The sequence below is a fragment of the Astyanax mexicanus genome, chromosome 16, assembly GCF_023375975.1.
Source record: "Astyanax mexicanus isolate ESR-SI-001 chromosome 16, AstMex3_surface, whole genome shotgun sequence".
NCBI classification, from domain to species: Eukaryota; Metazoa; Chordata; class Actinopteri; order Characiformes; family Acestrorhamphidae; genus Astyanax; species Astyanax mexicanus.
The window spans coordinates 22,786,439-22,809,759 of NC_064423.1; the positions used below are offsets into that span (position 1 = coordinate 22,786,439).

The following is a 23,321-nucleotide window of genomic DNA, read 5'->3' on the forward strand; positions in this document are numbered from 1 at the left end:
GTGCTGCATCGTTACTCATTACAATTATAAAAATAAAATGTTATGGATCATTCCAAACCCCCATTATAACATTATCACTGCTAGAGTGGTTGATGCCCTGCACTGTCACTAGGTTTAATAAAGCTCCTCATCATTGAGTGAATCAAGAGATGAAGCTGATATTAAAGAAGACCACGCTGCTCTCGTTCTGCCTTTTATTCTGAAAACCTTTTACTTATTTCTGTAATTAAAGAAACTACACAACACACTACTGTACTTTAACTTTCAGTACTTGAGAGGTACATTTTTGAATAAACTACTTCCAATACTTAAGTACAAACAAATTGTAAATACTTTAGTACTTCCATTTAAGGGTGGTGCTCAAGTCACTTTTTGATAGAGCACTTTTACTTTTAAGTCTTTTTAAGTCTCTAGTATTTTATACATGTCTGGAACTGATATGCTGATTTTTCAGCAGGGATACAACAACAAAGTGGAGCAAACTCCCTGTTAAAACCATAGACTGACCATAGAATGGAAGGAATAGAGGAAAAGGAATAACTTCAGAAGAAAAGACAGAGCAAACGTAGAAGTATCCTAATGATGAGTGACTGGGAGAAGAGGGAGGAGCTTCAGGAGTAACTTACTCCAGACTTGGGGTCTAACTCACACTCAGCTCTGTTAAAAACAGTGAGGCGAGCTTCGTGTGAACGTCGCTCTGCGGGATGGGGGAAGGATTTACGGAGCTGACGCGGTTTGCGGATCCATGCGAACCGAGGGCTTTTTGAAGTTCAGACTGAGATTTGAACATGGAGCGTCTGCGCATCCGCTCCTGCCACCGCGGAGAGAAGCGTTCACGGAGCGCCAGCGGCGTCCTGAAGATGGCATTAGCAGTCTGGGCGATGTCGCTGCTGCTCCTCGTCCCCCACGCTTTCACCTCCACCGCGCGTGAGTTGACGATTTATCGCTTTAATCCAACTACTGATGAGTCTGAGCTGCAGGGTCCTGAAAAAAAATCTCATACAAACAGCTTTGATAGGTCAAAAGAGATGAAAACCCAAAGAACGTTAGCAGAACGTCATATAACGTTTTTGTACACATACAGCTCTGGAAAAAAATTGGAGACCACCTCAGTTTCTGAATATGTTTTTTCTGATTTTCCTATGTATAGGTATATGTTTGAGTGAAATGAGCAGTGTTGTTTTATTCTATAAACTACGGGCAACATTTCTCACAAATTCTTCCCAAGTTCAAAATATTATCATTTAGAGCATTTATTAAATAACAAAAAAAGATGCAAAGCTTTTAGACCTCAAATAATGCAAAGAAAACAAGTTCATATTCATAATGTTTCAGAAATCAATATTTGGTGGAATAACCCTGGTTTTTAATCAGAGTTTTCATGCATATATGTTCTCCTCCACCAGTCTTACACACTGCTTTTAGATATCTTTATGCCACTTCTGGTGCACAAATTCAAGCAGTTCAGTTTGATGGCTTATGGTCATCCATCCTGATTATATTCCAGATGTTTCATTTAGGTAAAATCAAAGAAACTTATAATTTTTAAGTGGTCACTTTATTTCCAGCAACGTTTTGAAAAAGTGACCCATTAATGGTTTGCTCCAAAACGTTATTAGAACGACTCTCACACAGCGTTCCAAGTAAGACAAAACTTGTTACGAAATCGTTTAACATAACAGTAATTGTAACATTTAAAAACTGACAATAAAAATACTTAAAATACATAAAATGTATACACAACTAGGCAAATACAAAATATTTATTCAGTGTGGTATAAAATGTTTTCCTAAAAATATTAGAATTTATTTATTAGATGTAAAAATGTATAATAATGCTAAAAAATATATTATGTTAAAAATGAACTTTTTGAAGTTTGTCTAACAAATAAAAAAAAATCCAATAAAAAAATTGTAGGGATGCACAGAATATTTGATAAATAAATTAATTCATAAATGAAGATGGACATTTAAACAATTTGAACAATTAAATTTTTTGAAGACATAATCAAATCTCAAACAGATAGGATGTTAAAAAAACTTCAGTGACATGACAAAAATACATTTAGGCTATTTATTTTGTAGAGGTGTGCCAAAAAATCGATTCACATAAGAATCTTGATTCTCATTTACTACGATTCAGAATCGATTTAAAATGTCCCAAAATCGATTCTGAGGGGCGGGTTTTAGACTGATTTTGGGCTGGGTATTTTTGTTGGACCTGGCAACCCTGGGGATAGCGCTTGTCCTTTCAAACGGAGATCTTCCAGACACACACAGAGCGTAGGTGTTTGAGAATCACCGGTAAGATGGCAGAACAAGCACTATATTACATTAGATTAACGTGTAGTTTCAATGTTTTATGGCAGAATGCTTCATAACAAGCATAAAAAAGATCGCTAGTAGTTAGTTTCAGTAACTGTTAGCTAGCTAACTAGCTAACTTTCCAGTTCCACCTTAAATAACGCTACAGGTGGCAGCGGGCTGCAGCATTTAAGGCGGAACGGAAAAATACAATAAGCTAATCAGAGCTAATTTCAGCTCCTCATCACAGAGGAATTAAGGAATGGACCATATGAATTAATTTCTCCACCTCCTGCCCCCTTTCTGAAGAAATACAACGACCTTAAATTAACTAGTTAATCAGCAGCTGCTCCTGAACTTTAGCGCTCCACTGCTATCATCACATCAGCCCAGCAGCGTCACCTACACACCACCGCTAGTAGCCTGGTAATAAAGCAGTGTTATTTATTATTTATTTATTGTTCATTAACGTCATTGTGATATCCCAGTGATTCCTCTGTCACTGAGGACCCACATTCCTGCACATTTTATTGTTTTTGTAACACATTACCTGCTCCAGGACCAGTGTATATTATGGAGGGTTTTTTTTCAATAAGATTCATAAGCCAGAAGCAGAAATTTTTATAATTCAAATCGTTTTGAATCAAAAATCGATTTTGAATCGAATCGTGGCCCCCAAAATCGGAATCGAATCGAATCGTGAGATAGTAAACGATTCCCACCCCTATTATTTTGTGTAAGGGTGGAAAAAGTGGCAAAACGAATGAAAACCTAAGAAAAATATTTTATATTATGTTTTGTTTCAGTTTCGGCCAAACATTTTAATTAATTCATAGTACAAACATATATGTATTACATAAACTAATAAATGTTTCTAAAATGTTACCATAAAATGTTTTTCAAAAGTCATAACAAAAAAAAAAACATTACTGTAAACAATATTTTGAAAAAATATGTTACTATCCTGGATGAACATCTAACACTGGTCATTTGAATCCTTTAATTCACAGTTGATTTTTCAGTTATTTTGTTAAAATAAAAACAGTAATTCCACATTACCAAATAACTTGATATAGTGGTGAAACTCACATTTTAGCTCATTTCAGGCAGAGCATGTGGACCAAATAAAAAATTGTCCATGTCTAAAACATATTAGTGGCCTAAACACCAATGTTAAATCAGTGCTTAAGATTTTGTCATTCAAAGCTAATTTGGCTGAGGCAGATATTTACCTGTTAGTACAGGTTAGTACAGGTCAAACTAAATTGGCAACCATAATAGCTGATTGACTATGTCTAAGTAAAAGTATCTAAGAACATTGGGTACTTTTAAGTGGGTAATTTGGGCAATTCATTCTTTTTTAATATTTAATGAAGCTGAGAGATGCAGGACTTTCGGCGCCGGTTAGAAAAACCTGTTCACCTCCCAGCAAGTGCAAACTGAGTCCACAGTGTCCCTAAAGAAAATAGTGCAGTGCAGTGCAGTGCAGTGCAGTGCACTGAAGCGGTCCAGCTCGTCTTTAGAGCATTTGTCATAAACGTGAATAAATATGAGCACCGCTGACAAAAAGAAGAAAAACTTGGAGGATGGAAAACCACTTAAGCTCTTGACAAACGACCTTGCTTGACCTCTCCAAGTGATCTCCCAACTGTTGAAGCAATGCAGTCATAAATCCAGCTCCAAACTCCTGTTTCTGCTGGTCATAAATACAGACTCTTATTTTTCTGACCCCCAGACTTGGCTGTGATCTCCCCTCAGGACCCATCGCTTCCCATCGGCTCTAGCCTAACTGTGGTGTGCACTGTAAGCCCTGAACTGGGGACGGAGGCCAGCTCTCTGTACTGGACATTCAATGGGAGACGTCTGGCCAAGAGCACCTACGCTGTGCTTAGTCCAACGGAGCTGAGCGTAACGCTGCACAGACTCAACGGTTCCCAGCAGCAGTCAGGGGACAACTTGGTGTGCCATGATGGTAGTGGGGATGTGCTGGCAGGCTCCTGTCTTTATGTTGGAAGTAAGTGTGATATAGTGGGGGAATTTAACTACAGAATTCTAAAAACCTGAAACAAAACAGTGCACAATATAGGGTAAAAATACTGTGAGATACATGGCAATTTTAAAAAGTACCAGATATTTTATTATTTTTTACCAGATGTCTCCAGGAGTCAGTGATCCAACATAAAAATCTCTATATGTGTTGATGATGGAAGTAAAATAAATTATACTGGGTTGATATAATCAACCAATTTGAACCATATGTAATGTTACACATCCTGTGATGTGACTATAGCGCATGCTTACATGGTGATGATGAAGCTGAAACGATGTATTTTGCTGCCCCAAAGTAAATGTTTTGAATGATGTTAAACTTTTGAGGACATGTCATATTCAGTAAATCTTATACACATAAGGCTAACTTTTTGAGTATTAATCTAAAAGCTTATTTTTCAGTGACTGCTAGAAGGGAAACAATTACCATAAATTACAGTTAAGTTTAGTACAACACAGCATTCATTGAATTTATATGCATGAATTGATACACAGAGATAATGTGCATTAGAAAGTATCTTGTGTTACAATTAGTGCATTGAACAGTAATTTTTACATTTTTTCATTTAAAAAGCTAAGTGGAGTTCTGCCTAATTCTCTGATCCATTTAGAATGGCTCCTTATCAGCAAATACACATTAAACAGAATTTCGTAGCTGTAAAATGAAAAACTAAATTCTCCATTTTCTTTTATTTACTGCATAATTTAAACACAGTAATTGTCCTTTACACTGTGTCATAATTTCTTAAAAAACAGACCGATAGAAATACTTTCAAATGAAATAACCTGAAATAACCTTTTTTTTTTTACATTGAAAATTTAGAAGTTTTTTTAAAGTTTTTTTTTTGTGTCCTGTTTCTGCCATATGCAGATGTGATTAGCCCTAAGCTAACACACTCACCACAAACGTCCTACATGTGCTAAGTCTTAAAAAAACTATACAATACCAAACAATACAATATTTTGTGATACAACACAGCACCATACTGCTGTAGACTCAATACTACTTGTAACCTAATGTGTAAGTGTTCTAGTCAGAGAAAGTAAAATTAAAAAGTAAAATTACCAGTGCAATAAGCTAAAATAATATTTAAGTAAGTTTTGTAGTTGAAGTGCATCTGCTGATCCCTGCTTGTATCAATTCAATTATTAAATTTGTAGCTATTACTGTTTATGGAATGGAAAGAAAACACTGTATTAAAGCTACCTCTCCTTTTTAATACCTTTGCATACCCAGATAGCAAAAATAATTTGGTCCGGATGTGGTCCAGAGTTCACTAACACAGTGGACCGAATCTGCTGCAGCACCAAAGCAGATCTTCATTTTTTTGTCACATTAGAATTTGGAATAATTCATTCTGTGTGGCAGCTGTTCTTATCACTTTGACTCATTTTAGTTAAAATAATATATATTTTTTACATTGTTCACTGCAGCGTTTTCTGCCATTGTTAGCCCAGCACTATTATCTTCTTGAGATCACTGATATCTCCTCTACCTGCCTTGTTTCTGTGCAGTGCCCCCTGAAAAACCAGCAAACCTGTCCTGCTGTTCACGGAACACCAAAGACCTCAGCTGTAGGTGGAGCCCTGGTGGCCAGGGGGAGACGTTCATCAATACTAAGTACATCCTCAAGTACAAACTGAGGTGAGACAGAACATTTAAAGGCACAATCAACTTTGTAAAAACACAGCTGCTCCTCACTCACTATAAAGCTCAAATCGTGTGCTCTCAGCGGGTCGTTAATTAGCGGAGCAGGTGGTTTGAAGCTGTATGACTTGTGATCATTGAACATGTGCTATTATCTGAAAGGTTTAAGGCAATATATTCACATTCGGGGCTTAACAAGTTTTAATTGGTCCACAGATGGTACGGCAAAGAGAAGGAGTGTGAGGAGTACAACGCCGGCCAGCCGCATACTTGCTACATCCCTCGAGATTTGGCCATTTTCACACCTTACGAGATTTGGGTGGAAGCGTCCAACCAACTCGGCTCTGCCACGTCTGATGTCATCACCTTGGATATCTTAGATGTGGGTAAGTATGATTGCCTGCCTGTGTCTGTTGTGTTTAGTTCACAGAAGTGCAGCGTTTAATCGGCTAATAAAAGCTAAATAAGCGTTATGGTTCGGAATTTGTTCTGCGAATAACTGGGCAGGGCTTCCCAGTAGTGAGCTCATTCTAAACCTCCTTAAGCAACATTGGAGCACATCACATATGGTACACACACTTGTCTGCAAGAGTGGGTTTTTATTAGGTTTGGAAAAAGAAAAAAAAAGCCAGTGATGGAGAAAACATTCCAAATGTGGTTGCCTTACAAAGGGCACAAGGAAAGAAAGCATCAAAAGTAGGGACAGAGTTGAATTAGTTTTAAAATCATTTGTGACTTATAGATAAGGATGAAATAGAGACATGGTGTAATTAATTAATTACCACAGATAACCCAGAATGAAACATCACAGCTTTGATGTTCAGGTCAGTGATATACAGATAGAGATATCCATTTCAAAGTGGGACAAAATCTGAAAATCAGTTAAAAGTGTCAGTGTTACAGTTTGTCATTACAGCTTATCAAAGTAGCTGGTAATTCGGTGTGGCTCCTGACTAATGGGGGCTCACTGAATTGTAATGTTTCATTGGTATGTTTTATTATGGCTAATCTTTGAATATGTGAACCCAGTATCATAAATCAAATTAAAATGTTAGCTGTTATTTTTTCACCTTGTTCGAAGTTGTGTTTTAGAAGGACAGTAGAATATCAGATTAAAATGCCACTGTTAAAAGCTTTGGAGTGTATTCTCTAGTCAATTCCCAAATGCAACGAGTGGCCAATATTTGGGTTGCCATATGGGTGCCTGTAAGCTCACATAACAAAACTGACAATTAATGTTCTCCAGAGTGTTTATCTGTCCAATGATGTTGCATTAGCTGCAGCTACAAAAGCTGAAGTGCTAGTAATGCTTCTCTCTCAGCACTGGTAGCATTGTGTGATAAGAGTGTCTAAGCTAGAGTGTGGAAATTAAAATAACTAAACTAGATACAAGACTGAGAAAGGCCTAAAAGAACAATCTATTTTGTATTGAATGCTAGTCCAACACTCAATAATAGGTGTGCACTAGCAGGTTTTGGTATTACGTTACATGAGGTCATTTGGAACAGGGCTGGTATATACTGGAAGCTGGAACATTCATTTACATGTACAAATTATAGATAAAGATTTTTTCAGTCTATTTGTTGGTTCTATCGTTGAGAGATTGCAGACTCATTCCCCAGTAAAGCCAATAATCCTACAACTGGCCTAGCTCTCTCTGGGTGGGTAGCACTGCCTCCCTCTCCACATGCATTCTCCCCCAAGCACATTCAGCTGTTCAGTTGGGTAACGTTTGTGACAGGTTGAAGAGATGCTGTTGGCCGGCATTAAAAGACTCAGTGGAAGCACACGCTTACCTTGACTTCTGAAGCAGTGATAGCATCTTCTAGCCACTGAGTAGAAATTGTAAATTAAATGAAATTAAAGAATTAGAGAATTTTTTTTTGTATCTAAACAGAACAAACTGAGGGAAATAAAGAGGATACTTGCTGCATGGAATGTTTCAAACCTCTCTTTTTTCATTCCCTCTGTTACAGAAACAAAAAACTCTTGGAATTTACTTGACTTTTACCTGGAGACAAACTTGACTCAGTGACAGTGCATGTGTGTGCATGACTTTATGTCTGCAATTAAATGTTTTCTTTTTTTTAACAGTGGTGACCAGACAGAAGCAATTTATGCACTACTCACTAACTGGGAACTGATAATTCACAGGCTATACACATTAATATGCAGGAAAGACAAAGATACTTTGTTACTCTATGAGACATTTGTGAGAATTTTGGACATGAGTAAAACACTAAGCATGACAGTAGATTTGCTGAGTAGATATTCCCCACAGCACTGCACTGGGTAATTTATAGAAAAGTATTAATATATTAATAAATGAATAAGAATGTTCCTGCATTGTAAGGGGATATTTTATTATGGAATGTTTGAGCTGGATGAGGTCTAAACCGCCGACCCTCTGAAGTAAAATGATTTTTATTACTTCTCTAAAAAGGCTGCTTTTGAGTTTAATGTAACCTTTAACACCACACCTGTTTTTAGGGGGATACATATGGTTTACAAATGGAGGCTCTGTTATCTTTGTGAGGTTTATGAAGGGTTCAGCTCAGCACTGGATAGGTTTCAGATCAGTTGTGTGGCTTTTTTTAAAGGTCTGGGTCATTACTTTTTCTTTTACTTTCTCTTTAGTTAAATGGGCTGTGTAGAAGCCATAGAATGTATAACGGCATTTAACTTGCCATATTTAAGGTAAAATAACACTTTATTAATCATAATAATAAAAAACAAATAATTAGAACAGACTCTGCTAGTTAAAGAAAATCTATTGCTACAAGAAACAAGACATGGCTATTGGTGAGCAGGAATCCATGCTAGGCTAACAGTTACCTCAAACTGTCTGGCTTTTGCAGTATTTTAACTCTAATATCTCTCACTTGAAAATAAACTCAGACTAGAGCTAATTACATAATAAAAGGGTAAGTTGAAGATATGAAGCCCAAAAAAAAAGACCTACAAGGAGCTAACCCTGGTACAATTTATTTAGCTAGCTAACTACACATCCCACAGAGAGGGAAGCAGCAGTATTCATCAGTTCTATGGAATAAAAAAAGTTAGCGAAAGTGCTAAAACACAGCTTTCCTGTAGTATGTTAGGCTAGGCTAGGCTATGCTATGCTACATGGCTCCTGCCAGTAGTTGTACTGACGTAAATTAGCTAGTTATAGCAGAACATTTTTTTTTCATGATTCCACCATAAAAGAAAAATGTTTGTTTGATTCTGAGGCAAAACAATAAGTTTGTGTTTTTAAACAAGGGTGTTAAAATACAGTACATAATTTTGTGTTTTAATTATCCAGTTACTACTCCCTATCTAAACCGATTATTGCTCTCGTCTCTGAATGCAGTCTTGGATGGGGATGTCCAACCTTCTTGCTCAAAGCAGATGATATTTTGCTTTCAATTTAATTAAATATCTGAAGCTTCTGTAGTGTGAGTTTGTGCTGTGATGCACTTGCTTGTGTGGCACATAACTTTAACATGTTTATTATTGATTGCATTTTTCCTGTCTCCTGTCTCAGTGACCACTGACCCACCTCCTGACGTGCAAGTGAGTCGGGTGGGAGAGCTGGACGATCAGTTAAGCGTTCGCTGGGCCAGTCCTCCAGCCCTCAAAGACTTCCTCTTCCAGGCCAAGTATCAGATCCGCTACCGCCTGGAGGACAGCTCTGAATGGAAGGTACAGGGTGCTTGCTTATTAGAGAGCATTTCAAAAGGAATGCAAACAATGAGATTACATAGCAGTCCTTTAATCAAAACTAATGAAATTGTAAAGCATTTTAAATTGCAGTCTTTAGTGTCGAGTTAATGGTGATTTATGGAAAGGCCTTGAACTGCAAATTAATTCAGCACAAGTGCCCTTAAGGGATTGTTGTGTATGTGGTTGGTGGGAAAACAAGTTGGGACATGCTGATTCTGGAGAGGAAATAAAAATCTGTATGCAAATCGGTCCTTTAGAATGTAGCAGTAATATCATCAATGGTGCTCCACATTTGTGTCTAATTAGGTGGTAGATGATGTGGGAAACCAGACATCCTGCAGGTTAGCAGGACTGAAGCCTGGCACTGTGTATTTCGTGCAAGTGCGCTGCAATCCTGTTGGCATTTACGGCTCAAAGAAACCTGGGATATGGAGCGACTGGAGCCACCCAACGGCTGCTTCCACACCCAACAGTGGTGAGTACTGCATCTCTGCGGCCATGAAAACGTTTTTTTTTTTATTTCATGCTTATGAACATATATTGGCAGCAACTGCAGTGGACCAAGATTGCATTAAAGGGCTCATGACCCACTTTTGAAAGTTTTTAACATGAGGCTCACATAATTAAACATAATAAACCTTTACTTTCTTTTTTAGAAGTAAATAAGCATGTGATTGTGTCCTTAACACATGATGTTCATATGCTATAGACCCTTTGTCCTTTACTTTATGAAGGTACTAAGTGTCATATAATGAACATCCCGAATGCAGACACAGGTTAGGGAGCTAATTTACAAATCAGTGTGCTTGGTTGTTGCTTTGCACACTTAAACTGCAGAATTTGAATTCGTACACTAAAATGTGTTAGGATAAACAAACAGGTATGCAAATGTTTCAAAATTTTGTGACTTCCAAAAAAAAAAAAAATTGAAATTGTCAACAGGTGTACCACGGCAAGCTTGCAGATTCAGATGAAACAGTGTACAAATAGCCATTGCTCAGTAAATCCACTGACACAATGAGCTGAGCTCTGAAAAAAGCAGAGGAACACTCATAGTTGAAATAGCTCAGTTAAATGGAACTTTCCTTCCCCACAAATTAAGCCGCAACATCATGGGCTAATTAGATTCAGTCCATATGTAACCCCAGAAAACAACAAAACAAAAAATGTCAAGCAACTCGATAGGGATCTCTCATCAGTGCATTCAAAGCTCTCTAGCAAAATGCCAGTGGGCCTTAGGGAACAGTTGATGAATACTTTTGCGAGTCTTCTTAGATGGCTGGATTTAGTCTTTTGAGTGAGCTCAGATTAAAGTGGTGGCTACATTCAAACTGAGTGGAAACAGCTTTGGATGAAATGGAGAAATGACAGGTTACATGACTTTCACATGGACCAAAGCTGTATCTTGCCCTTTCATTTTGCCATGTTTTTGCTAAATTCAAGACTTCTTTTTTGCATGATACATTAAACAGTGTTTACTATACTATGTTTACAATATTTTAACTACAGTACATTACTATTAAGCACATTCATTATTTTTTATAGATTTATGTTTGTGAACATTATATATATGGTGTTTTGCCATCTATAGTTTGGTTGCTCGGGTTTAATTCAGTAAATAAGTTTGATTCAATTAACAGAGCATTTTCTCCATGGTTTGTGATAATACACAGAGAAATCAAAGAGCACCAAAAATATGAATACAAACCATGTCAGAATGTTCTCTTACTTATTGGTCAGACCTGTCTGGAGCAGGAGCTGGAAAGTAAATACAGGATGAAGATTCTGTGTTCTGGACTATTGCTTTTTCCTTAGCAGTTTAACAAGGAGCAACAGTAGAGATAGTATTTGTTTATAGCTGTAGAAATTATCTCTGGCTGTCCGTATCTGAGTGTGATCACTGTTTTCACAAATGCCAAAATACATTACACCAAGGGCGATAACAAAAAAAGAGACTAATTTAGCTATTAACTATATCGTTTAAAAATTACACACCTTGGACATATTTAGTTACACATAGAGCACAACTTATGTATCGGTTGGCTGACTATATGCTGTTTTGTGACATCTGTGCAGCATCTGATAATGAGTGTTGTTTTTGAGGATTCAAAAGTGCAAACCCTTGATGAAACTGGGACTCTTCTAGACAGTGACTCTGTAAAGATGTAAAATCAGTTCAACAAGTCCTTGCTAATTAGCTGACAAATTGATTGTGTTCATTGAGACAGAGTGCTGAAGTCTGCAGGGCTGTGGTCAGCGTAAACGGAAGTCTGCCACTTGTGTTAAAGGCTTACAAGGATTTCATCATTATGGAGCTCAGTTTGGTAGATCACAGTTTTTGTTCTCAAAAAGGTCACAATATCTATATAAGAACACACATAGAGGGTTGGTTTCCTCCAACCAGGGATTAAGCCTTGTCATGGACTAGATAGCATTTTGAATTGAGAATTTCCAATAGGACAGTTAAGTCTAGTGTTAGGTCTAGTGTTAAGGCTACTGAGGTTGATAGGAAAATATATTCTGGGTCTGTTCCCAGACAGGGGTTATGCCTAGTCGTTGGCTAGATTTTTATTTCAATTAAAAATCTCAGTAGTCCAGAGAGAAATTAGATAAAAACTAGTCCTGGACTACACTCTGAATGAATAGTCTGCATGGAAAGAAAAATTTAGTCCAACACTAGGCTTAATCCCAGACTGGGACACTGACCCACAGACATATTAGACAATTCAAGTATATCAGTCACTAATCAATCACTGTTTAAATTTAAGGCCATGAAACACTTATATCAGCCACAAACACATATATTGTTTATACATTTTTGCACCAACATAAGTCTATCAAACTTGTGTCAACAACCATAATAACTTTGCTTCCATTTTTTCCTCAGAACGGCTGCAAAGTGGGTCATGTGATCTCAAATCAGAAGAGCAGAACTCCACCCTACGGCGGGAACTAAAGCAGTTTTTCGGCTGGGTGCGAAAGCACACTTACGGCTGCAATAATGTCAGCATTAAACTTTATGATCAGTGGCGTGCCTGGCTACAGAAAGCCCACAAAACACGCAATCAGGTATGTATGAACACTTGTAGTTCACTTCGGTTCTCTGCATTCTACTTAGTTAGCTTATTAGTTTTGGCATTTGATGGATATATCTATGTGTGACATGCAGGTATCTGCATTCTTTAAAAACCTTAATCTACTGGATGTATAAGGGCAGTTTCCCAGAGGGGGATTAAAAATGTAGATTATACATTGAAAAGAAAATATAGTTGACTAAGTTTAAACTACCCCATAGAGTCTATACTGAACTGTCTGGTATATCTACAAATGTAGGAAGGTTAATGGGTTCGATCTGCATGGGTAGCTCTATTGTAATCTACCCCAAATGGCATTTCAAATCATTGCAGTCAGTGTAGGTCAGCCAGCATATCCTCTGTATGCTCTCTGAACCAAAGCAATTGTTACAGTTCTTTTTTACTCAGGAGACCTTTAAAGACTCTGGGTTACTTGATTAGTTTAGAATGTTTTTTTTTATTGTCACGTCTTTTAAGCACTGTTAAGCTGCATGTGGCACGCCTGGAGAAGAGCTGGTACCAATTACATAGAGCAGCCACTAAATCATTGTGTCATCACATTCACTTGTAAATGTCATCTCTTTTGCCTTTCAGGTAGTGCAAAGTGGTAAATCTTAGCGCAAGTCCAAACAAGACTGGAACAGTTTGCGGACAAATGTGACTATGGGGTTTTTATCACTCTCCAGTGCTTAGGATAGTTTGTTTTGACAAACCCGAAAGCTCTTTTGAAGAACACAAATGGAGCCCAGAATGTGGCGAGATGATCTGTTGATGTGTCCCTGCTGCACAACTGCGTGTGATCTCTAACAAGAACAAAGAAAAAAGGAGGAAGCGCATGATAAACCATTCCAAAGACAAAGGCGCAGAAGAGGAGAGCTGCCTCTTTGTGGCAGCTCTTCGAGGAAGCTCTCGAGGCAGCCGGAGCACGACCCACATGCCAGAGATGGAGGGAAAGCATCAGGCAGGTTAAAATTGGAAAAGAGACTGAATTCGCCCCTGGTGCCTCGTTTGTTCCGCAGCTTGTTTCTAGACTTACTACAACAATGTCTAGAAAAAGTCCTCTGGAACAGCTCAGCAACAGTAGACACTATTTTCTGCCTGGAAGCATCAGCCAAGTAACAGTTGCAATGATTTGTTGGAATTACATCAGTGCACATTAAATGAAGAAAAGTCATACAATTTGTGTTGGGGGGGAAAAAACCCACAAAGCTGCACAATAACTCACCCTCTGGTAGGAAGCTAGAAATGGACACCTGTACTGGTTATCCATTATTTGGTGGCACACGTTTTTTGTTGTTTTTACAAATTTGTACAAATTACGTTCTCACTTTTATTTTTGTATTAAATCACAATATATTTAACATACAAGACAACTTCTTTTATTATGCCAAAAGATCAGCTGGCAGAGGTTAACGGTGTGTTGTGTCCCGTGGGGTAGCTGAGTCTTTGAGTAGTGAAGTAGATTAAGCTTGATGGCTTACTTTTAGATGCTCATCTCAAGTGAATAAAGCTGGCACAATAAAGCATTTTAGAAAAAAAGGTATTTTGCCATGTCTGCAAAAAAACATTATGGTTAAAAAAAAAAAAAAAAAAGTTTTTTTTTCAAAATCTCCACATCACATCAACAGTGTAGTTGCTCACTGCACACAGGCAGCAATGAAAAGCTTCAGCTGCTCCTCACGAAAAGGCAAAGCCATGGAAGAGAACTCCATTCATATCGTTCCAGACAGCACCCTCCACCCTTCATTCAGGTTCTCCACCCTTCATTCAGGTTCTTCAGAGTCGTACTTAAAGTCCTGCAGAATCTCACTCAGAGCCTCCTTGTTCTTAATGATTCTGAAAAAGGAATACAACAATTCACTGAATGAATGAAGTAAGCCTATTACGGCAGGTTTTCATTAATAGAATCATCTTCTGGCCGTATACTGATCGAGCACAAAGAATAACACAGAGCCAGTCTTACTCATGTTTGATCTCCTGGAGCTTCTCCTGACAGCCCTCGTCATCTGGGTGATCTTGAGCACTCTGCTTGGCCAGCTGCAATTTAGCTGTCTGTAAACGAGACCATTTATACTCATCAGCCTGCTGATAATCAGGAGTTGTCAAAGTTGGTTAAAGTGATCAAACCACATTTCCTTCCATCAGACGCTGCTCGTTCAGGACTCATCAGACATTAGGATTCCTTCCATTGGGATAATTGGGATATACACACATTGTCACAGAGTTTATTTTCATGTGCCTATGTTTAATTTTATTTTTACTCAAACTGTTAAGTCTATTATCCACAGTTGATACCGCAAGACACTGGAGACAATGTTCTGCATGGTAAAGTGACCCCTTGTGGGAGCATCTGGGGCAACAGTGCTGGCAATAAGACAAGCGAAACAGTCACAATAAATGCATTCACTTTATGTAGTCAGTGACTGACATTTATCACTGTAGCACTGCAGAAAAAAGCTATTCATAGATCCTCCTCCAGCAGTGTTGTGGCAAACTGAGTAAAAACTGAGGGAAAAATGAAACAACTTTGCTCCATTTGGAATGTTTCCCGTTCAGAAGATTTAGAGCGTCTGTCAAAACTCTGAAAATGTGACAAGCAAACTTGCTGAACCAAGTTTTTGCCTTTTAGATTTACATTTTTTACAGTCACACCAAGCCGGTCATAATAACTATTTTTGTTTGGACTATATTGTCCAAGATATTATTGCAACAAATTAAAATTATTGTTATTTAATTTTTTATTAATTTTTTTATTCATTATCTTCACACATAATGATAATACAGCATAACAACGCAAGTTCACCCTTCTAAGAGCACTGAACTTTTTAATTACTAATGCTAGTAAGACATTGAAATTGGAATATGAAAATGTTTAAATTGTCTTTTTAATTATTAATGACAATGTCATTATCATGACAAGACTGAAGTCTCACCGACCCCTGTTTACACCTGGTAATTTCTTGTGATTATTATTTGGATTGTATCCTAATAAGATTTTAGTAACATTAACTTACATTTGGTAGACAAACACATTTCCAGTTAGTCAGATTGAAATCTGATTTGATCATACCTGTCAAGTCTCCCGTTTTGGCCGGGAAACTACCGTATTTTACTCCTCTTTCCCGCCGTCCTCCCGTATTAGTATTTTCCCGTATTATATTAAAAAAAAAAAACTTTACTATTGCGGCGACAGGGCACTGGTCACTATGTGTCTCTTAACCAATGGTAGTGCCGGTTCAAGGAGAAAGTCCCGCCTTTCAGGTGAAACAGCCAATCAGGTTCCTGGTTTCGCGGAGCGCAATGTAGGAAAGCCCCGCCCCCCTCGCTGTGAGAGCTAGTCGGAGCAGCTGACGGTAAAGCACATCTGGATAAACAGCGAGGTAACGGAGCTAAACATGTAAACTATGATGACGCTGTTTCTGAAACAGTCGGATCAAACCGACTGTGTGCTTAAGAAAATACAGCTTGTGACTCAGTTAGCTTAACTTTACAATTAGATGTTCTACCTGCCCTGATCAGCCAATAACTATTTCATTTTCAAACTGTGTTTATTAATTTAGGATTGCAGGCCTACTGTAAGCTATAATGAACGAAACTGTATTTATTTTATTTGATCAATAGAAAGAAGTATTAATTAAATTATTAATTGTTTAGGCCCCTTTGGACTAATATTTACTTATGCAATATATCTGGTCCATGTCATTTTTGTAAAAGCTGATGATTTCATGTAAATGTCTAGAAAAGGGTTTTACTTAGGCTGTATTATAAGAATTACATATGTAGGAATGTCCACAACATTTCAGTGTCAACAAAGATAGACCTGTCAGATTCTGATAATATAATTGTAGTTTGTAAAATGTTCCCAGGTGGTTATTTTAGATTTATTGTAAACCTGTCTTAAAATATAAGGGATTCTGAACCTCGGTTGGGTTGGGTTGGGACTCGAAGCAGGTGACAGATTTCCCTTATTTTTAAGTCCAAAACTTGACAGGTATGGATTTGATATGAAAATTACATTCATTACATAGCATCTATAACTGTTGTTTTTGTTGTACTGCTGTAATGCATTTACACTTATGCATTTTTATGTTGTTTGGCCTTATCCAGATATATTCCTGATACTTCAGACAAGACACTCAAAATAACTAGGTGTAAATGGGTCTCTGACCTTTCTCTCAGAAGCATAATTACATAATATCAGTAAAAGCCATTAAAGGAAAATAACTTAAGAGTGTTTGCTATGACACAGGCCATTCTCCTGATATATAACTGTTTAGATGTAGTGATCTGAGCCAGATGATTGAAGCATGTATTGCTTTTAGAAGCTGCCTCACAAAGAGACTGTTTATATGTTGCATGTTGGTGCTTGAAAGACAATCAGATTTCACTTGACCACATGAAAAGCTAGGTGTAAACACACTCAGGATGCACTGTGAAGAAAATTACAATGAGATCACCCAAAGCACATTCGTAGGTGGTCGGAGAAGCATCTCCAGCACATTTAACTGAAGTGTAAATGGAACATGTTTTCTGTATGAGTGCAATTATGTGTGTCCAAAATGGTACATTTTACTGTTGTAGATACTAGTTTCACTGTTTACACTTATTTACAACCACAGCTAGAAGTACTACTATTAGTATTAGTAGTAATGTGTTCAATTTGTGAATAAAAACAGACAGTCCTTTTCATTTTCCACCCATTGTTTTACTGCATTGTAAAAACCTCCCACCATTTTTTGGAGAGCAGTGTCCATACATTTCCACATATTACACTGAATGAATGTATGATGTGCTTGAAGGAATGCCAGGAATCCTGTATCGGTAAAACTAGACAATTTTTTTTCTCAACAGAGGCCTGACCACTGCAGAATCACAGCAGCTGAAAGACAAAGCTTTCTCTGCATATGCAGACAATTCACTGCCCATTTCCGGAGTTTGAACACTGAACCATTTCACAACAAACTGCTCTGAAAGGCATCTCAGTAACTGAACTATGCAGGAATTCTATAGACTCGGCACAACTGCCATTTAAACATATTTCCTCTAGGGAGAAGGCTACAAAATACTGTTTTAGTATAATGATTATTGAAACAAATGTCTACAGACATGTCTAATCTTATTAGTTAAAGTTACTTTAAAGTACACTTTTTGTTAACGTGGGCTTTTATACTTGTCGATTTATATAACTGGCACTCCACATTGGCCTTAAGCGACCACTCACTGGGATGAGCTAAAGTGACATTTCATCCACAACTATTCATCCAACTTCAGTGCATGTCCTTACTAATGCTCTTGTGGCCAAATGCAATTAAATTCTTTCAGCAATGTTCCAATGTAAAAAAACAAACTCGCTATTTTAACATATGACTTAATAAAACACATACACTATGTCCAAATGTATGTGGACAAAACTCCTAATGAATGCATTCAGCTACTTTTAGTTGCACACAGCTTGTGTAGTCCCTGTAGAGAATTGAGAGTACTGCCAATTAAATAAATCTTTCATTATATTTAATTGCATTACATTTGGCAGAAGCTTAGTCCAAAGCAATTTACAATAATGATGTACACTTAGCAATAGAAGACATAGAGATTCAAGGTTTAAAAATAAAAAAAAAATAAAAAAAGACGGGGCCTGAAGGAGGCTGAATTGGTCAGTGGGATAGAGGAGGAAAGGAGGGGAAGAACAAAAAGAGGTTAGAAGTTCTTAGTTTGTTAGACAAGAGTAGATTATGTGGCATCTGATGCAAGCTAGAGGACTATAAAGCACCCAAATTGCATTGTATGTGTGTGTGTGTGTGTTAAATATACTGTCTTCAAATCTCTGTTTTGTAGAAAGTAAAGGGATACAAATTAAGTAATGATGCCAGCAAATACACACCAGTTCCAGTTTCTGCTTCTCCTTAATCTGCAGCTTCTCAATGTGTTCAGAGAGATCTGGACGGTCAAAGTCTTGGTGGAGGCGCTGTTTAATCTCCAAAACTTCTTTAGAGATGCCACAGAACGCCTTGGTTATCTCATGAACCAGCTGTCTGTAATGGTCAAAGTCGTAGTGAGGCCCTGTCCTCAAGTATGCCTCGTGACCCCTGTGACACAAAGCAATCATATTATACAGTATGAAGAAAAGTAAGTATATTCCAGTCCTGGAAACCTTCTCTGATATCCTTTATTTCTTTATAAATTCATTAAATTCTTTATTTATTTATAAATAAAGAGGTATAAGAGAATTTTTGTGGTCTAGTTACTAGCTGCAAGAACTGCACTGTGCAAACAGTAAATCCTAATAAAAACCTATGAAGACAGACAGAATCTTCTTTTGATATAGAAACAAATTTATTCTGACAGACAGAAGTGTAGCACTACACACAATAACAGTGATTACGGAGAGCAAAAACAACTTTAAATTGCTGCTGTGAAATTATATTGTTACATGTCAGACATACAATCAGCAACTGCAAAATATAGAAGATGCATTAAAGCACATTTTAAAGCATTTCCCTTTATTTGCATGAATGCATTAAGAATCAAACTCTTGCTGGAAAAAAAACTCAGTGCAAGTCACCTCTATTTGCCATGTCAATTTTTAGAATTCAAAGAAACGTCACATCCTGTGTAAACAGCTGCTGTATAGAATGTAACCAGTACCAGTAATAATATTACTAAATTAAATAAACACATTTCTCAAACAACAGACCAACTTGGCTAACTTTATTGGTAGCTGTGTTAAAATATTGATATTATTAACCTTCCTTGGTTTTGTTTTTGTGTGTGAAGAATAGTTTCTGTACCAAATACAAGCCCTTTTAATTTTTTCTATATGTTTTGGTAAGGCTACTTTAGCTAGGTTTAAAGAGTTTGGTACAATATTCCTATTTAATTTAGGGTTTAGTTTTAATTCCAGATTAGTGCCTAATGCTGTTTGTGGGTGTTAGTGTTTTTTTTTCTTTTTAACATTAGCAAATATTTGCTGCTTCCAATAAGTGAATTAGCTTGTTTCACACTCTTACAAGGTAATTAAAATATCCATAAATATGCTCATTGCTAGAAAACAAAGGAAAACTTCTCTAGTAATGATGTCTGCAAGAGTTAATAGGAAAGGTGTTTCAGTTGGGAAAATGAGATTGTAATTCATATATGTTATACATTAACTGGAATTGTGATGTATTACTGTAATAGGTTTTATTACATTTTGAGGTGTGTTACAATCATTTCCCTGCTTCAAAACCTGTGAATCTGATCAACAGTGTATCCTTGTACGCAAATAAACTACAGACTGCAGGTTCAGTCTGCTCTGAGTTGGTAAACATGACTAATCTACTCCACATCAGTGCAATACATGAGGCAGTTAATGAACTTTCTGTATTCATGGCACCACTGACTAAAATAATGTCCAATATTAATATTATGGAGTGCACCAGAGGCTCAGGACAAAAAATATGAGAGGGAACTGTTTTAGGGGCATACTAAAGTGTACCAGTCAAAGGTTTGGACACAAACATGCATTCTACAATGTAGAAATAATACAAATAGAGAAAAAATATTAGTAGAAATATGTGTCCAAACGTATGACTGATACTATACACCAACAGAACATGGTAATAATAATTTATTTAAATTAATCTGTTACTTCAATATAGAAAACCCTAAAACTGTGCTGTACATTCATATGGACTTCAGGACAGAAGTTTGGCAGCACTTATTCAGCGTTAATCTACTTTTTAGTTTAGAAATTTTAGTTTTTGAATAAATTAACAGTTATGCTTACTTACTCGTCAAAGAGCTTGTACGCCTCCACACGCTCAGCCTGGAGTGCGTAAAATCTCCGCACCAAACTTTTGAAATCTGTAGGGGACTAATAATAAACATTTAAACTCAATTATTATACTTAACTTTAATTACTACAGGACGGTGACTGGGTGAAGTTAAAGAGAGACAGAGAACAGTAAGCTAACTAGATTAGCTATTTTCAGATCGTTTATAAGAGTTCGTGCTTCGTACAGCCCTTATACCAGCCGTATGTTACACTATATTACATTACATTAAATTACAATAGGATCTTCTGTCATTACTCTACAATAAACGCTGTTATATTATATTTAATTAACTCACCATGCTGTCGCCAACGCAACGCAACGCAGCCGCTCACCACCTACTTCCTGTTTACAACATACAACGTCACATAACCTCACGTTCACGTGACAGCCGCTCATATATTTCCTAAAATCCAGTGTACAAAATGGTAAATTTCAGGGCCTTTAAGGGAAACAAACGAACTAAAAACTGAAAATAAATGAATAACAGTATTGTAAAAATAGTATATTGTAAAAATATATAATAAAAAATGAAAAAAAAAAATAGATTGGTTTAAATGTTGTGATTTTTTTTAATTCTGGAGTTTTACACGTAGAAAAAACTCCAGTTACCACTAAACAGATATAGTGCAATAGCTTACTATTCAAAATTGAAAACTCTAATTGTCGATATTTAAAATTATACTACAGAGTACACTAAATGAGAGAATATTGAATTAGCATTTGTTATATTGGAATTCATTTACAGATCTGTGGACCGGGACATTTTACTGGTCAGTATTGTGTAGATTTTTGTATTTACAATTTTTAAAAGTACAAATTAATGATAAATATCTGTATTTGGAGTTTTATTATAGTTAGCAGAGTGAAACTGTCAATTGATCCATGCAAATCATTGGTTAAATATGATTAGTAAAATTACAGTAAGAATGTGTGATCCTGGTAATATGACTTGGAATTAACTACTTCGTAGATCAACAGAAAAAAAATTATAGCAGATGTCTGAGAACTTACAGTTTCCTTAAAAATCATTACAGAGGTCGCTTTTTTACTGTTATAAACTTAGTTAGGACTTGCTGGTGTCATTCTAGGTAAGAACAGATTGCGATAGGATGCTACAGAGATGTAAATATTGCGGACAGGCGCCGCTAGGTGGAGGCAGCGTCTCGCGCAGCGCTGAGCTCGCGGGTTCAGTAAATCAGTTACGGAGCTGAATGTGGACCGGTGAACTGCCGGGCTTTAATACTCCGTGTTTCTCCCGGTACTTAGTCTGGAGTTAGGCTAATTTCGCCCATAGTTGTGTTTTAGTGTCACGTCATGTAATTAACTTTAGACACGGAGAGCCGAGGCTGCTGGATTAGCTAGTTAGTTACGTGGTAAGTTAGCTTAACTTGCTAACCTAGTTAACGCTAGTTTGGTTCATTCTCCGTTATAGAGCTGTTAGTGCTGTATAATAGTGCAGCACGACTGAAGAACACGACTCACTAACTAACCTAGTTAACCTAGCTAATCCACCACAAGAAGAGTAGAGAGAGAGAGAGAGAGAGAGGGGGGGGGGGGGGAGAGAAATAGGGATAAAGTCTTCGGGTGTAATATAGACAGACCCCACCACTGTTAGAGAAACTCAGAGGCTTCAAACAGACAGATATTAAAGGACTATCGCAGGGCGGAGGTAACCATCGCTAATGCTGAAATATGAGCAAACCGAACTGAGGCGGATGAACAAAACGCACCAAGCCGCGTCTCTGCGCGAGGAGGAGAAAAGATAGAGAGACTCAGAAAGAGGGAGAGAGAGAGAAACAGGGAGAGAGTGAGACTCAGAGAGAAAGGGGTAAAGAGGAGTGTAAGACGCAGATAGAGAGGGTGACAGCGAGGGAGAGAAGGAAAGGGAGTGTGACAGAGAGAGAGAGAAGTGTGCGATTCGGACAGAGAGGGAGAAGTGTGAGACTCAGAGAGAGAGAGAGAGAGATAGCGAGGGGTCGAGGGATAGGCAGTGTAAGACTCGGTCAGGGAGAGAGAGAGAGAGAGAGAGAGAGGTAACGAGGGAGAGAGGGATAGGGAGTGTGAGACTCGGAAAGAGAGAGAGGTAGCGAGGGATTGGGAGTGTACAGGAGACAGGAGTAAGACTCAAAAGAGATATAGAGAGGAGTGTCAGACTCAGAGATACACGAGTGTAAGACTCAGAGACAGACGGAGAGAGGGATAAAGAGGAATGTGAGACTCAGATTGAGGAATGGAGAGAGACTCAGAGTGAGAGAGATATCGAGGGAGAGAGAGGGGCGTGAGACTCGAAGAGAGAGAGAGAGAGAGAGAGAGGGAGAAAAATTGGGTTGCACGGAATGCAGAGGGAGATAAAAACTTCTTCCCACACGGAGAACCGGGAGCGAACCAGCCCGCATGTTTCCATCAATGGCTGATCTATCTGATCTTTGACTGAAGGATTCATGCACTTCGTCAGGGAATAGGACTCTTACTGTTTTCTGGAGCTGATTAGGCAGTTTGTAAGGGCTGTGCAGGACTGACTGAAGAGCAGAATGATTAATTTGTACCAAAGGTCGTGGACTCTGTCGTGGTTGGTCCTCCTGTGTATTTTGGGGAAAATCACTTCACAGGAAAAGCAGTAAGTTTGTATAAAGTTGTTCAAGTTATCCAGGCTGTGGTTCTCATTCATTTTAATGCACTTAAAGGAACATTGGGACGGCTTTGCCACTTCAACTTTTTACTAAAATAC

At 37.6% G+C, this 23,321-nt stretch overlaps 3 protein-coding genes across 3 annotated transcripts in view; 2 read left to right on the top strand and 1 right to left on the bottom strand.

Annotated features, from left to right (window-relative positions):
• Nucleotides 1-588: 588 nt before the first annotated feature.
• Nucleotides 589-14,387, top strand: crlf1b (cytokine receptor-like factor 1b). The gene is made up of 8 exons (XM_015601290.3): nt 589-927; nt 4,039-4,317; nt 5,868-5,997; nt 6,217-6,386; nt 9,527-9,684; nt 10,012-10,180; nt 12,593-12,774; nt 13,374-14,387. The coding sequence occupies exons 1-8, from the start codon at nt 789-791 to the stop codon at nt 13,395-13,397; spliced, it is 1,251 nt and encodes a 416-aa protein (XP_015456776.3). The 5' UTR covers nt 589-788; the 3' UTR covers nt 13,398-14,387.
• rex1bd (required for excision 1-B domain containing) lies at nt 14,096-20,980 on the bottom strand. Its single transcript, XM_007233267.4, has 5 exons — nt 20,889-20,980; nt 20,549-20,631; nt 18,661-18,865; nt 14,743-14,831; nt 14,096-14,615 (listed from the first exon to the last, which is right to left on the bottom strand). The coding sequence occupies exons 1-5, from the start codon at nt 20,889-20,891 to the stop codon at nt 14,543-14,545; spliced, it is 453 nt and encodes a 150-aa protein (XP_007233329.1). The 5' UTR covers nt 20,892-20,980; the 3' UTR covers nt 14,096-14,542.
• A 1,223-nt stretch (nt 20,981-22,203) lies between these two features.
• The window catches only part of cpamd8 (C3 and PZP like alpha-2-macroglobulin domain containing 8), a 43,614-nt gene continuing 42,496 nt past the window's right edge, over nt 22,204-23,321 (top strand). Inside the window, exon 1 of the mRNA XM_007233266.4 lies at nt 22,204-23,210. Within this exon, the coding sequence (XP_007233328.3) occupies nt 23,125-23,210 (86 nt within the window). The 5' untranslated portion in view covers nt 22,204-23,124. The remainder of the gene's footprint in view (nt 23,211-23,321) is intronic.